The sequence below is a fragment of the Neodiprion lecontei genome, chromosome 5 (genome assembly GCF_021901455.1).
Source record: "Neodiprion lecontei isolate iyNeoLeco1 chromosome 5, iyNeoLeco1.1, whole genome shotgun sequence".
Taxonomy (NCBI): domain Eukaryota; kingdom Metazoa; phylum Arthropoda; class Insecta; order Hymenoptera; family Diprionidae; genus Neodiprion; species Neodiprion lecontei.
Window position 1 is genome coordinate 22,278,065 of NC_060264.1, and position 14,819 is coordinate 22,292,883.

Below are 14,819 nucleotides of genomic sequence, written 5' to 3' on the forward strand. Positions count from 1 at the left end.
TATGTATATCGCATGGTGTAAAACCAATTTATTCTCAGGTATTCAGCAAAAATAATAACAAAAGATATTTTACACATCAATATATGACGCATTCTGTGCATCTCAACTTATATTTTCATATAATACATCACGTCGAGTAAATATCCTCGAGGCCGAAACAATCTCCCCAAAATTTATCCATGGTATGATAAAGATGAGGATAAACGCTGGTTAAACTGTGGGCTTCGTCGGTGTAGGAGACTTGCTCAAATTGAATATCTGCAGCCGCCAAAACATGGGAAAGAGCCAAAGCCTGCTGATAGTGGACGTTATCATCGGCCGTCCCGTGGATCAGCATGTACTTCTTTCCTCGAATACCTTCAACCAGTCTCGTTGCGTCGCTGGCGTTGTAACCAGCAAGATTATCGTCCTCCGTTGGCAGTCCCATGTATCTCTCAGTGTATATCGAGTCTGAATCATTGAGAAGTGGATGAAATGAATTAGGAAAGAAGGAGAGTGATTTTGCTCGTATTGCGAAGGACCGGTACCGTAATAGATCCATGACGACACTGGCGCCACGGCGATGGCACATTTGAAGACGGAGTCAGTATCGGTAGAGAGAGCCATGGTCGAAGTGAAACCGCCGTAGCTCCAGCCCCATATTGCAGTTCGATCCGCGTCAATCCATCCGTAAGTTTCCTGGAGTGCTCTAATATGATGGACAAACATTTTTAAGGTTTGGTACAGATTAAATGGATATTCGAGTCATCGGTGAAAATAGCACCAACGATAGACAGGAAAGCGTGATATTTTATTTTACTTCGTAACGGCTATCTGGTCCTGAATTTCGACGGTTCCAAGATTCCTGTAGATCTCGTAAAGCATGTTGCTACCCTTGTAGGCACTTCCTCGACCATCGATCTCAGCGTGAATCACACTCCGGTTTGTCGCCATGTAGTTCCAAAAACCGTAAGAGCCGGACTCCGTTATTCTCGCACTGTTTGGACCTGCGTAGCTGTAATCAGGCGCGGATGAGATAAGACGAAAATCGTCTTTCCAGCATCACAAAAAGAAAAAGCAGTAACGCGAAAAAAGACTCACGTGTAGACAAGCATCGGATACTTTGTATCAGTATCGCTTTCATCGAGCTGGGGGGGAAGTCGAAGCCTGACCTTTGCATTGTAGCCATTTACGGTGACGTAGAAATCCTTGATGACCGGTTTGAGAACGAGGCTGATCTTTGCCCTCAGAGTCTCGTTTTCTTGCCAGGACAGCACTTGCTCATGACTCGAGTTGTATACTCTGACTGTGACTGGGTCCGGACCTGAGCACGTCACGACGTAGTGGGAGAAATCGCTCGAAAAGCTGGCCGCAGCGTAGAGACAGTTATTACCTGGAGGAATCAAACGGTGAATGAAAATATCCCATTTTTGATCTCGTTTCCTGTTTTCTCTCACCTTCCGGGGTCTCTATGGCGCAGGAAATACAGGTTGGTGAATCTGAGCCATCTAGAGGAACGACGTACAAGTTCCTCTGGCTTGGGGCGCCATCACCAGTTGCCAGAAAATAGACCCTCTCATTCAGGCTGTCGGCCCCGATTAGAGAAGTCACGGCTTGGCTTCCGGGGCTGAGGTCAGTCTCGTTCGAGAGAACGCCATTGCTCAAAGTAAATCTGGTCAGATGTGAGAAGGACCCGGCAGACGTTCCTGAGTCCTGGTTCGTCAGAAGGAGGACCGAACCCTCGTGATAAATCGGCGTCGGCACCTCGACCCAACCTTCGGATTCCTCGATTGTGAGTAGGTTCGATCCTTCGCCAGTTGAGGCGTTGTAAAGAACGAGCTGTGCCACGTTCTGGACTCGGTTTGTCCATGTTCCGACAACCAAGTCCTCCGTTAGCCAAGCCACTGTGAAGATGATGTGGTCCCTAGTAAGTGAAAGAGCAAATTTTTAACCATATAAAGATTCGACCGGTTATTAAGTGATTGTCAGAAATGGTCGTTGATCGCTCTTTTGCTTACTCACTCTCCCACAACATCTTCGGGCGCTGATAAGTCGATCCACGATGCTGAACTGTTGCTCAAGTCAATCAGATTCAAAGTGACTGTAGGGTTAGTCGTCCCAGCCTGAACAAACATAAAATAACATGTTTCGAAGTCATTTTTGAAATTTCCATAACAAGCTGGGAATGGCTCTCGTGTTCTGAATTTATTCCGCGTCTTCTAGCAGCTCAGATAATTCAAAAGCAATCCTGTTCATGGCTCGTACTCTCTATCACATCATCGAATTGTATATATACCGAAAAATGGTTCTGAAAGACGTGCTTCGGATGAAGAAACTATGATCTCTAAAAATGTCCCTAGGAATTCATTGCCACTAGTCAGACATCAATAGTCACCTTTGGATACTTCAGCGTGACTTTCTCAGGATACTGATATTCGAGGTCTCCAGGTTCACCGTAATAGAAGTACTCTGCTTCTAGGACATCCGTGTCGTTGAAGGATGCGATCACCAGCCGCTGACCATCCGGAGAAAACCAGAGGGCACTTCCGGCGCTTAGTACTTCCTCTGAAAGGTACGATTCGATTAGAAACTTAATTTTCAGCACCGATTTTCATGAAGATATTTCGCATCTGTGTGTATTTGATGAATCGAAATGAATAAAGCCATCAACAAAAATTTTTGAAAGATCTCAAGTTCTATTGATTTTGCTTTTTTCCCTTATTGTTTCGTTTGTTTTCACTCTTGTCTTCATCCATCCGTTTCACAAACCTTCGTAAACCCAATCGGGAACCCCGTTGTAAATAACATCTTCAATTCCATTGAACGTGAGCTGTCTCTCGGTAACATTGCCGTCAGAAATTTCTCTGTAGTAAACGTTGTTCTCCAGAACAAAGGCCAGTGAGTTGCCAACCGGTGACCACTTGGCAAGGGGTAGAGTTTCCCCGTCCGCTACCTCGACGTAATTTCTAAACGAAAAAAAATACAAACTTTTAACAGCGAGCATTAAGAATTTAGCAAAAAAAAATAAAAATTATTCTGTGTAACGGATAAAATTTGCCGAGGAAAAACGCCAGATTTTTTGTAACTTCAAAAAATAACTGCTATAATTAACTTCCTGTATACTTACTCGGTGGCAATTTCGTAAACGACGTATTTCCGAAACACCGAATGTCTGAATCCCTGCAGATAGTGGAAGAAACGAGAGAAGATTGAGAAAATACCGTTCGATACTAAAATACTTGTTCTTTTATTTCGTTTCTTTGTTCTCACTGAATATTTTTCAGAAACTTTTATCACATGAGCTTCTCAAGAAGTTTTTAGTGATAAACAGATGTGAAAACAAACAACGAACTTAGAAATGGGTTGAATAGTGGAAGTGAAAAATGACACGTTTTACTTACCGAGACGGCCGAGTGACCGATAAGAACGTAGGCGCCGTCGGCAGACAAGGAATAAGTTGTAGCGTTCCAATCAGTCTGAGCCAGAGAATTTGGAAAAAAATGTTAATAATCAACAGTTCTTCCTGTAGTGCAGGTAAAAGTTGAAAACTAAAGTGTCGAATCATCTGCCGAAAACATTTATTTCATCGGTGCGGATGTGAGATAAAATTATCCTAATAATAATAATGACAATGATAATTTTCTTCGCGATGTTAAAATGAATGTAGAAAATAATAAGTATTAAATAATCGAATCTGTGGAGGAGAAAAAAAAACGGAGTTCTTAATCATCGTTAGACTGTCATGATTATCAAATTTGTTTGACACGGTATGTCAAGTATGCGATATCAGAGACAATAAATTCACATCGCGCATTTTTATCAATATATCGTTGTAGGTATATGGTTGTATACGACTGTTAATCCTCGAGGCGTTGGTTCGTCGCTTCAAGTGAAATATTGTGTCGTGTACATTATTGATATACAGTTGTACAGGTATTAATAAAATCGTCGGCGCAAAACACCACTTCTTACAATACTAGTTTTCATTTCAAAATCTCTATACGTTTTTGCTTTACACGTTAAATAAAAATAAGTAAAATAAAGCAAATAAAAGGAAATTCGAAATTCACTATTTCTGAATTAGCAATACAGAAATATAAAACAGTAAAGAAGAGCAGAAAAAAATGTGGTAGAAGAAGTGAAATATCCTGTAAACAAATTGAATTTGTATATGGATACAATCAACTGATTTTTAAATAGTCATCATTAAAACAAATCAAGTATCTGATTAGATTTTTTTCCCTTTTCAAACCAAATGTAGAGCAAACCTTCAAAATCGGTTCATTGGTACGAAATTTTTTTTCTATTTAAACGTTTGGAGCGAGTTTAAATACAATTTTTCAGTGGATCTGATAAATCATTCTTCTCCGTGTTTGTTTTAAATTTGTTGAAAATTGACTGGGCTCCTTCTTTTTATTTCTCACCAGTACAGTAGCATTGAGAAAAGTGGACGTTGTAAAATCCTCGACGTTGTACGTGAGAACGTTGAGGGAGCCGCTCTCTCGGAACATAATCTCGTTTGCTGAAATCCAACTGCCGTTGAACGATGTTCCCGAGTAATATCCCGAGTAGATGTCTTCCAACGTAACAGGGACCAGGTCGTCATCCTCACGGATCTGTACCTTCACGGGTTCATCGGATGGACGTCCGGCTCCGAGGCCGGCCAAACCGGTCAGAAAAATTCCCAATAGGCACTGCCAAAAGCAATGAGAATAATCAACAACGAAAGAAATACGCATTTGAATCCAAATTGACTCGAGTTCAATGTAAAGAAAGAAGAAGTAGAAACATCCGTTACGTAAACGCTGATAAACAAATACTATTCATTTGTTCGAGATTAACGGTAAATTGTTTTTGGATGAATAGCTGCAATACTGCTCTGGGCTGCAGAAAAACAGAAGAAATACAAGATTAATTATTCCTAATTAAGGGAAACTATTATTAATAATATTTGTTTTCACATTGCATAATATAAATTGGTGTTGTTAAATTACTACCATTGTTATTTACTTCAAGCTACTTTAACATAGGAGAAAAATAAGTCTGGGTAAGACTTAAACAGGAAATTCATTTTTGTTTCAATGATGTGTGAAAATTTTCGTGTCGCAATAAATGCAGCTATCAAATTCTATGATAATTTTCAACTTGACACGGTCACGATGAAGATACTTGCCGTTCTCAGCGTCATCCTAGGTGAAAATGAAGCTGCAGTTACGTAGAGGTGACGTTGAGGATGAGAGAATCAAAAAATGAAAAAGAAAAGTTGATCGATCGACTCTCTGAGATCCGGTTGAACTTTTGGCGAGATGTTATAACGTAGAGATGCGTCACTGTAACATACACACCGAGTAAAAGAGTAAACTAAAGTCTTTTATCCTTCTTTCTCCCGTTCTTCTTCCTTTTGTTTTGTCGTTCAGCACCGCGCGTTGAGAAAATTGATAATTTCCACGACGTCCGCAATTCCGCAGGCCGTCGGGACGCTCGCACTACCAGCTGTAATAAACCAGATATTTTCGCGATGTCGACACTCTGCTATTTTATAGCGATGCTCGCGACAAGACTGATATCTATTCTATCACTTCACACTCCGGTGGTGGATATTGTCAAACTGACTTCACCAAACGTGCGGAACTGGTTTGTGCTATTGGTCAGCTAGCACTTGAGATATGCTCAAGTCTCTGCGATGAGTATGACGAGTCCAAAACCAGTACCTTTGGACATTCCTTATTTCTTTGACAAAGATTTCGAGAGCCGGTCAGTCGAACCCATGTCTCGATATTATTATGATGAGATAAGAAGATATTGCTTACACGTATTTGAAAACTTCCCATCATTCTGTACGCTCGTGTAATTGATTCCACATATGTAGCTCTCTTAGTCAACGGGGTCATTGGTCTTCCCGCGATATCTTGGTAATTTTGAAAATAATTAATGTTTTTTTTTGAATTTCAATATGTCGGATCATTTGATCGATCGTTTGAAATATCCGGACTAATTTAAAAACAAAATGTCCATAAGAGCGTTTCAAGAGGTGGTTCTGTTCAAAGATAACTAGCTCCATGGAAACTTTCGGCTCTGGAATTTCTTATGCTTTTATGTAAACGTATTTCCGAAAAGGGAAGCGGTGCAATTTCCTGACGATTCAATCTGTAAATTGCATGGTTCACGCTGCTAAATTGGTGTAATCCCTAGCCAAATTCCTATTATAATCCAGGGGAGGAAAAGTGGGAGTTAGAGAAGGAGGAGCAACAGGAGTAAGAGAATGCATGTCGTGTAGAATCGATTTTACACCTGTACCAGAATGAATTGGACAACCAGCTCAATTAGTTGTTCGCTGAACTATGCGACCGCCGTGTCGCGCTCTCGGGTGTTTGGTTATACATACATGCATGTGTTATCTGCTAAGTGCACGCAGGTATGCCACTGTAGAAATTGGGAGCTCGATCCAAACAATATGAAAGCCAAAAGTCATTCGGTGTACCGGAAATTGACTATCTCAACAGGACTTCGAGAACCACGACGTTTCTCAGGCAATCAGGTACATTTATGCCAAGTAGAATGATTTTGAGTCGTATAATTATGTGTCGAATGATATTATGTGGCATAATTTGGTGTAGAATAATTTTCAGTGGGGCAGTTTTGTCAGGAATAATTGTTTTACACATAATTGTACTCCACAAATTGATATCACCCGAAAATTATTCGCCACAAAATTACTCTACACATAATTGTACCACACAAAATTATGCCACACAAAATCAAACCGCTTCAAATTATATTCGACAAAATTATACATACAAATTATATCCCACAAAATTGTACCTTACAAAATTTTTTCAAACAAAATTATATGACGTATAATTATAAACTGAGTCGAGAAAATCTACGCTTGGGTTTCAACGGTTTCTCTACTCTAATTATTGAACGCGGATATATTCAAACGACGGAAGTGTTTGAATAACACTATCTTGCAACGACAAGTGTGACCAGAGCCTAAGAGTCACATGTGTAAATCACATATAGGCAAATTCCACGCAAGTCCCAAATGCGATCCACACATATTACAATTCAATCTGATTTGTATGTATACCACTGATCCATACATACGTTCAATTCACGTACGGTCCAAACATTATTGACGAATTCGATTATTATCATTAATTTTCATTAATTCGGCAGTTATGAACTTGGGCTCACCATCTGGCGAACTGAGTAACTCAGAAGGTAACTCAACCCGAATCAGGCTCAGTTTGATAACCATCCGACGTTCTGCAGTACCTTCCTAACTATGCCGTCAGAATTACCCAGAGGGCACTAGCGAGCGACAAATTTAGGTCTCTATGCACGGCAGAATTGATTATTCGCATTGGCGTAAAGCACTGAAATATCATAAAACTGGAACGCCAACTGTCGCGGTGGGGCGCGCGCAGAAAGAGATAGCTTGGCGGGGTATATCTGTCTCCTTCGCACTGCGTACAGTCAGTTAATAATATTCGTAATATTATACTCGCCATTTACGCGCTGCAGCCTGATACGCTGCAACCTGTCATGCCGCTCAAAATATTTTCACCCGATTGTACAGAAAGGGACAAAGCTACTCCACTGAGCTATCCTTCTCTGTGTGCGAAATAATACATTTCAGTGACGTGAAGTATGTCGAATACCTACGTGAACACGTGGAACGTGGCGTTGCGGGGCCAGCGCCTAGATGAGGAATAAATCAGCAGGGTACGGTAGGCATAAGACGGGAAATACGGCGACAGGAGAAGTTGTACGGCCTTCGGTGTTGCAGAAGATCGTAGTTTCTTAACCTAATTCGCATTATTGACACGCTGTCACGGTGATAGCCGGGTTAATTATATGGTGTCAACCTTGCAGGTATAACGACTGGAGTCGATAAATGAAAACTAGTATATTGACGCCGTATTATTGTGCCAGTCGAAATGAATAAATCAACGGATAATTAATTATCGGAGAGGAAATATAACGATACTAGTCTAGCAAAATGTGGACAATCAACCCGACGTCATCGATCGACCGCTTTCGAGTCTAAGGAAAACAGCCACGATTCTAACCCCACCAAGATAGAAAACAAAGAACCAAAAATAAAATAAATAATAAAAATAACAAAAGCAACTATAATAACAATAATAATAAAAATAGTTCATATTACAAAAACTCGATATAAAACGAGAAAAAGGAAAAAAAAAAACAATAATCAACAAAACTGTTCCTGTAGTGTAACATCTGGCAAATCAGGCAATCAACCAAGATAAAAACGAGCAATGCCTTCGAGACGATCTAACGGTGGGCTTTTAGCCAGAGTCAACTTCCCGCTGTACACGCTCCAAATGCTGACTAGTCGTCATGTCTTGGTTGGCGGCGGTGGTGGTTCCTCAAAAACTGGCGTAGCTAATGGGTTTGTGAGTATGATGACTGAGAGCGATAATAACTTCATGAATAGACAAAAGCAAGTCCAACACAAACTAAACTTCATGCTCGAATTTATCTGCAAAACTATAGCTTAGTAGAATAACAACAAGCAATTCAAGCTTGCTTTGCTACTGATATATCCATTGACAGCTTGGAGAGAAAGCAAAGAAAACTGATATTCAACATATGTTTTCTCATTCTGCCTAGTTTATCGATGGCTTGAACGAGTGGAAAAAACTAAACGATGCTGAATTGAAATTCTGTCGCTGCAGCTTCGCTAACACAAATACCTAACAAGCGACATAAATCCTCTAACCAAAGCTTCAATTACTTTTCTTTGTTATTTTATAGGAGATATTCGAGCTTTTCCATGACGGAGTTCAGTTTGTGGCAGAGGAGGTGACGAGACATGAAACAGGACCCAGTGTGGTGATGAACTGTGCATCTCACAATGATGGGAAGAGGACTGTGGTTGTGGCTGGACAGGAGAGCCACTGCCAATTATACAACGTCAACATGAAGATAATTAATCTTGAGAACGGAGAAGTCGCTAAGGGAAGTGTAACCGGAACAGGCACAGCGGGACTCCGGCAGCGCAGAAGAAGCGAGAGGGATGATGCAGAGAGGGAAAAGGAAAAGCTGAAACAGGAGAGAGTCGAGGAAGTTGTCGACAGCAATTCTAACGTCAGGCACAAAAAGCTGCAGCTCGTCATCAAACCAGCTGACAGCATTCAGACTGATTTTAGGTAAGATTTTGGAGCAAGGACCCTGCAAGTGGGAGATGTTCATAAAGTATAGAGAGAAATAACTGCTGATTGCCACACATCGAAATCATTCTCAAATCTGAGTGGCGCTGGACTCTACTCGAAATTCATTAAATCATGTCATCGAAGTCTTGATTCACCATGAAGCTAATTACTGTTGCAATCTGGCTTACATAGAATATTCTATCGTCTTATAATCTCCTGTAATATATGTACTTTTTTTTATCTTTGTATACTCAATGTAATTTTCGTAATATTCTTTTAAACCCCTGAGCAATCTTGATAATTCTTTCACTTTTATATATTACATTTATAATTTTAACACCTCGTAAAGTGTTTGTGATCTCTGTAATCTGATTGTAGTTCTTGTAATATTTCGTTCATTACTATTATTTTTGTGATTAGTGTAATCAATTTTTTTATCTTTGTCACCTCTGTGATCTGTTTTCAATATTTGCAACCTTTTGGCCCTTGCGATTTTACTTCAATTTTTGTTTGTAGAATGTATAACCTTGTATTCATTTCTACAATTTTTTGTAATCCTTGTAATTTTTTTTTTCCGTCTCTATTACCTTGTAGCCTCTTTTAACTGGTCTATAGTCTCTGAAATTGTAACCTATATCAATGTCTATAGTCTCTGAAATTGTAACCTATATCAATTTGTAACCTTTGTAATCTCTGTAATGCTATTACCATTCTTGTAATCGATTTATACTTTGTGCGTTTTTGTAAAGAGCGATGAAGGTGTACATTTTCCTTCACCCCGAAACCTTAAAGACTTGCCGATCACAATATAATAGCTATGGATATAGAGCTGTACTAATCGAACCGTTAAACTTTCTCAGTAAAATCGAGCCGTTGCAGCGAATAGTGCGAGTGAGTCCAACAGGAAAGTACATGGCGACTGGAGGAACAGACGGCTGTGTTCGTCTGTGGAAGTTTCCACACATGACGAAGGTGCACGAGATGATTGGGCACACTAAGGAGATAGATGATATGGACTTCAGCCCAGAAGGCGAGAGCTTGGCGACCATAGCCAAGGATGGAAAGGGGTTCATCTGGGACGTAGCTTCCGGAGAGAAACGGAAAGAGCTATGTTGGGCGGTTCCGGAAGGCACGAAGTATATGTACAAGCGGTGCCGGTTCCGCCTTGTGGAGGAGGACAAGGCGAGGACGCAATTGTTCATCCTCTCAAACTCCACGTCTAGCAAGAACCTTAGTTTTCTTCAACTCTGGGACGCCGATGGCGGCGTCGTGCTCAAGTCTGCGCCCTACAAGGAGACCCTGTCAGCTCTGGCCGTCTCCGATAATGGCAGGTTCGTGGCTGTCGGCACAATGTTCTCCGGCAACGTTGATATCTTCATCGCCTTCAGCCTCCAGCGTGTTCTGCATGTTCCCAGCGCCCACAGCATGTTCATCACCGGCCTTGAATTCCTACCAACGAAACTCGACGGCCCTGCTATCACCAGCAACACTGAGGCGGCCGTCGTCAGCATCTCTGTCGACAACAGGATATGTGTTCACAGCATTCCATTCAGACGTGAGTGACACCGACACGCTTATATTTGACTTGAAAGTTTTATCCTTGGTTGTAAAAATCACTCTGACAAAGCTCAGAGCTCTCAAAGACTCGACAAAAAAAATCAACCTAGTTTCAAAGATCAATGAGATACTTCTGTGAAAGTTCGTTCTTTGCAACATTATTTGTAAACGAGAATTTTCTGAATATTCCTGGATAATATCACAGGATATTTTTGAACCAGAAGCGTCAGAGATATGTTTGATTTTCAGGGATGTTCGGCAAATTCGGTGCTGAGTTTGCTCTGAGATACATAAAAAAAAAGTTTCATATTACTGTAAATTTAGACTGTTCAAAGTCGTTATCGTGAAACATGTGAAATGTTATTTTGTCTAAAATGCTAAAACTTGAACGTTTTGAACACGGATCTTAAGACGAAGATAGTCTGTATAAATCATAGGAGCAAATGATGAGATAATTGACTTTTTTCGTTCTCGTTCTTACAGACACGCTGCCGTTCTGGATCGTGATTGTTCTGATCGTCTTGAGCATATTTGGAGCTTTCGTAGTCTGCAGCTATCTCGGTATATGACCCATGCACGAAGAAGCGAAGATAATGAATGACGTAGCAAGACATGTTGAGTGATTGAAAATTATCGCCAATAGGATAAGAAAAGACAAAATGGGATATGAACTCTGAGAGTTTTAAATGCTCTTTATTTATTCATAGAGGTTACGCTGTTATGAAATATTTTTTTGTATATAAGATAGATGATTAATTTGACGCCGCGATTTACTGTCGGGTTTAAGTACGACAATAAATAAATCCTGGAAATCAACAAGATCACTTTACTGAACAACATTTGGCTTCGAAACTTTCAGTCATTTTATTTGTTTCTGATATACGACTCGTATTCCGTTTGATATGTATATCAACAGGGGCATATTTTTTACCGTTAATTATGACTTTAAATAAAATTTAAGTAGGTCTTGTCCATTTCGGTGAATGAGTTATAATTAGCTACTGTAAATAAATGAATGGGCAATTATTGTTAGTACAACGATGATTCCTTGTTTCTTCCGAACAATCCATTGAAATCTTAACTTGGTGCAGAATTCGAAATACTCTGAATCTCAGATGTGAGCCACGTTGTGTATTTGCGATGACGATTAAGCGAGGGAGGTTCTTCCGTGGAAAAATGTATGAGCACAGCAATGAAAGCAAAGAGAGAAAAATCTGGTGCCGTTGATAATTAAGACAATGCATATATCAAAATGGACTAAAAAACATTGATTCAAATTCTCAAGGGGTTAGACATCCTTTGAAGCGCTATTTTTCAAAGTTGATTCAGGATGCGATAAATGAAGACTATGTATTTAGAATATGTTTTTTTTTTACTCTTCATTTTCATTTTATTGACTTTGATTCGAAAAAAAACAAATATGTTGTGTTCACGGACACCAACGTTATTGCCCTAAACCTTGGACCGTATTCTTGCGTCAGTCATTACTCGGACGCCGGGCTTCTGCATCAAAAATCCGAAGGGTCTTACGATAAAGAAGGTAGTGTTTTCGATGTGTTCCAGCCGAATTTGAAAATAACATAAACTAGATGATTGTGCGTTTTATTTCACTTTACTTATCGACAAAAGGGACTTGTGGGTCTCAATTGATGCCAAATTTAATTGGTATTTGCGATACTATGAGTTTGGAGTACTGTGCATATCTTTACACTTTTGGCTGTCATTCGGTCAATTTTAAGAATTTTTTAACGAACAACCTCTCAAGATACATGGGTATCAAGGCTCACAGCCCTGAGTTATTTTTCGTAATAGTTCGCTGGAACTGGATGGTTTTGTGGGTATTAGCAGTTTCGTGTACTATCAACCAAGTAACTGACCATGCCGATAAAAGAACTTCTTCATAAGCAAGAATTATATCGTGCAAAACATTGGTAACGTACCGTCCTCGTTGCGAAATTTAAAAGTTGAGAAAATGTCGCATGAAAAATATGTACGCTATAATTATACAACGGACAAATAAATATCAATCAAATACATGAACGTGTATCGTTTATATTTACCTGAATATATTAAATCTTTTATTAGCAAAAGCAGCATCTCTGAGATACTCAATTTATTTTTTCAAATTTTTCTACAAAGTCAATTTTGAATTGCGAGTAAAAAAATGAATAATAAGAATAAATCTGTGACGGGGTTCGTTGCAAACTAAGTGGCATGAAGAGTCTTGTAAATATATTTCAAATTTTGGTGAAGTGTCAACATCGGATTTCAGTAATGCAACATTTTGAAAATATAATGAAAAATGGCTAACAAAATTTACATCACCTTCTGCATAACATTGACGTACTTACCAATCCACATTTTTCTTCTCAATTGTTGAAATGCTAAATATTGATTATTGTCAATTCATGGTTCTTCGAAGTGCTAAAAAAGGTGTGTGAACATTTCTTTTTCTCACAGGGCAAGATTTAAAACGTTCAAAACTACATAAATAACATTATTGAAAATTCGACGGCTATTTTTTTTTCGGCAACTGATTTTCACGGGGAATAATCTGTCGGCTCGAATCATGAAATCCTGTCTCCTAAGTAAGGTTAACCCCGTTGAATTCTTGGTGGAATTTTTGAAGATTTTGAATGATGCTAAAATCAATTCCTTGATGCGTTGTATCGACGTGATTTTGCGAAACGAATCGATTGCGCGCAGTCGAAATACGCTGCGAGACTCGTATCAAGAGTAACAACAAGAAAACGAAAGATGTCCTTCGTAATTTCTATGTTGTTGGTCCCACCCTCTTTTTGAGGCGTTTTCTGAGTTCTGAATGGTTCAATTAGTCAGACAAGGGTCGTACAAATCAAATCTGAGACCAGAAGTTTTTCGGTCAAAGCATGCCAAAAAAGTAAGGCTAACCCCTTTGTACTTTTGGCAAAAATTTTCGTCATTCTAAAATGTGCTTGAATAAATTCTTTGGCGCACTATATCGACGTACTTTTGCAAGAGAAATCGATTGAGCGCAGTCCCAATACGCAGCGATCAACGGATCAAAAGTTACAGCCAAAAAACGAGTTCCTGTGTTTTCGATATTTTTCCGCTGGTGCTCTTCCTATCGTCATCACTCTGCTGTTGGTCCTACGCACTTTTCGCAGCGTTTTCTGAGTTCCTCGTGGTCCATTCAGGCAGAAAAGGGTCATACAAATCGAATCTGGGACCAAAAATTTTTTCCCCAAAAAATAAGTAAGGCTAACCCCTTTGTATTTTTGGCGAAAATTTTCGCAATTCTAAAAAGTGCTTGAATAAATTCTTTGGAGCACTATATCGACGTACTTTTGCAAGAGAAATCGATTGAGCGCAGTCCCAATACGCAGCGATTAACGGATCAAAAGTTACAGCCAAAAAACGAGTTCCTGTGTTTTCTATATTTTTCAGCTGGTGCTCTTTCCATCGTTGTTTCTCTGCTGGTGGTTCTACGCACTTTTTGCAGCGTTTTCTGAGTTCCTGGTGGCCCATTCAGGCAGAAAAGGGTCATACAAATCGAATTTGAGACCAAAAATTTTTTCCCTAAAAAATAAGTAAGGCTAACCCCTTTGTATTTTTGGCGAAAATTTTCGCAATTCTGAAAAGTGCTTGGATAAATTCTTTGGCGCACTATATCGACGTACTTTTGCAAGAGAAATCGATTGAGCGCAGTCCCAATACGCAGCGATCAACGGATCAAAAGTTACAGCCAAAAAACGAGTTCCTGTGTTTCCGATATTTTTCAGCTGGTGCTTTTTCCATCGTTGTTTCTCTGCTGGTGGTTCTACGCACTTTTTGCAGCGTTTTCTGAGTTCCTGGTGGCCCATTCAGGCAGAAAAGGGTCATACAAATCGAATTTGAGACCAAAAATTTTTTCCCTAAAAAATAAGTAAGGCTAACCCCTCTGTATTTTTGGCGAAAATTTTCGCAATTCTGAAAAGTGCTTGGATAAATTCTTTGGCGCACTATATCGACGTACGTTTGCAAGAGAAATCGATTGAGCGCAGTCCCAATACGCAGCGATCAACGGATCAAAAGTTACAGCCAGAAAACGAGTTCCTGTGTTTTCGATATTTTTCAGCTGGT

The 14,819-nt window shown here is 39.7% G+C and overlaps 2 protein-coding genes across 4 annotated transcripts; one reads left to right on the top strand and one right to left on the bottom strand.

The window, feature by feature from the left end:
* On the bottom strand, nt 1-5,643 carry LOC107221432 (venom dipeptidyl peptidase 4). The gene is made up of 12 exons (XM_015660423.2): nt 5,153-5,643; nt 4,404-4,673; nt 3,381-3,455; nt 3,107-3,159; nt 2,749-2,945; nt 2,375-2,544; nt 2,002-2,102; nt 1,437-1,903; nt 1,081-1,372; nt 800-994; nt 528-688; nt 1-450 (listed from the first exon to the last, which is right to left on the bottom strand). The coding sequence occupies exons 1-12, from the start codon at nt 5,165-5,167 to the stop codon at nt 128-130; spliced, it is 2,319 nt and encodes a 772-aa protein (XP_015515909.1). The 5' UTR covers nt 5,168-5,643; the 3' UTR covers nt 1-127.
* A 1,932-nt stretch (nt 5,644-7,575) lies between these two features.
* Nucleotides 7,576-11,753, top strand: LOC107221440 (prolactin regulatory element-binding protein). Of its 3 annotated transcripts, none has more exons than XM_046739775.1 (5): nt 7,576-7,712; nt 7,858-8,402; nt 8,764-9,158; nt 10,022-10,716; nt 11,202-11,753. In XM_046739775.1, the coding sequence occupies exons 2-5, from the start codon at nt 8,265-8,267 to the stop codon at nt 11,285-11,287; spliced, it is 1,314 nt and encodes a 437-aa protein (XP_046595731.1). In that variant the 5' UTR covers nt 7,576-7,712; nt 7,858-8,264; the 3' UTR covers nt 11,288-11,753. The 3 variants fall into 3 exon arrangements, with proteins under 3 accessions (XP_046595731.1, XP_046595730.1, XP_015515919.1); XM_046739774.1 differs by having other exon boundaries at nt 7,591-7,707; XM_015660433.2 differs by lacking the exon at nt 7,576-7,712 and having other exon boundaries at nt 7,719-8,402.
* The last annotated feature ends 3,066 nt before the right edge of the window (nt 11,754-14,819 follow it).

Coding starts and splice junctions, on each gene's coding strand:
- LOC107221432 (XM_015660423.2), bottom strand. Junction 1,904..2,001: donor CCCGAAGATGTTGTGGGAGA/GTGAGTAAGCAA, acceptor TTCACTTACTAG/GGACCACATCATCTTCACAG. Junction 995..1,080: donor TATCCGATGCTTGTCTACAC/GTGAGTCTTTTT, acceptor GCCTGATTACAG/CTACGCAGGTCCAAACAGTG.
- LOC107221440 (XM_046739775.1), top strand. CDS start 8,265: ATGCCTTCGAGACGATCTAACGGTGGGCTTTTAGCCAGAGTCAACTTC. Junction 8,403..8,763: donor CTGGCGTAGCTAATGGGTTT/GTGAGTATGATG, acceptor GTTATTTTATAG/GAGATATTCGAGCTTTTCCA. Junction 10,717..11,201: donor TCACAGCATTCCATTCAGAC/GTGAGTGACACC, acceptor TCGTTCTTACAG/ACACGCTGCCGTTCTGGATC.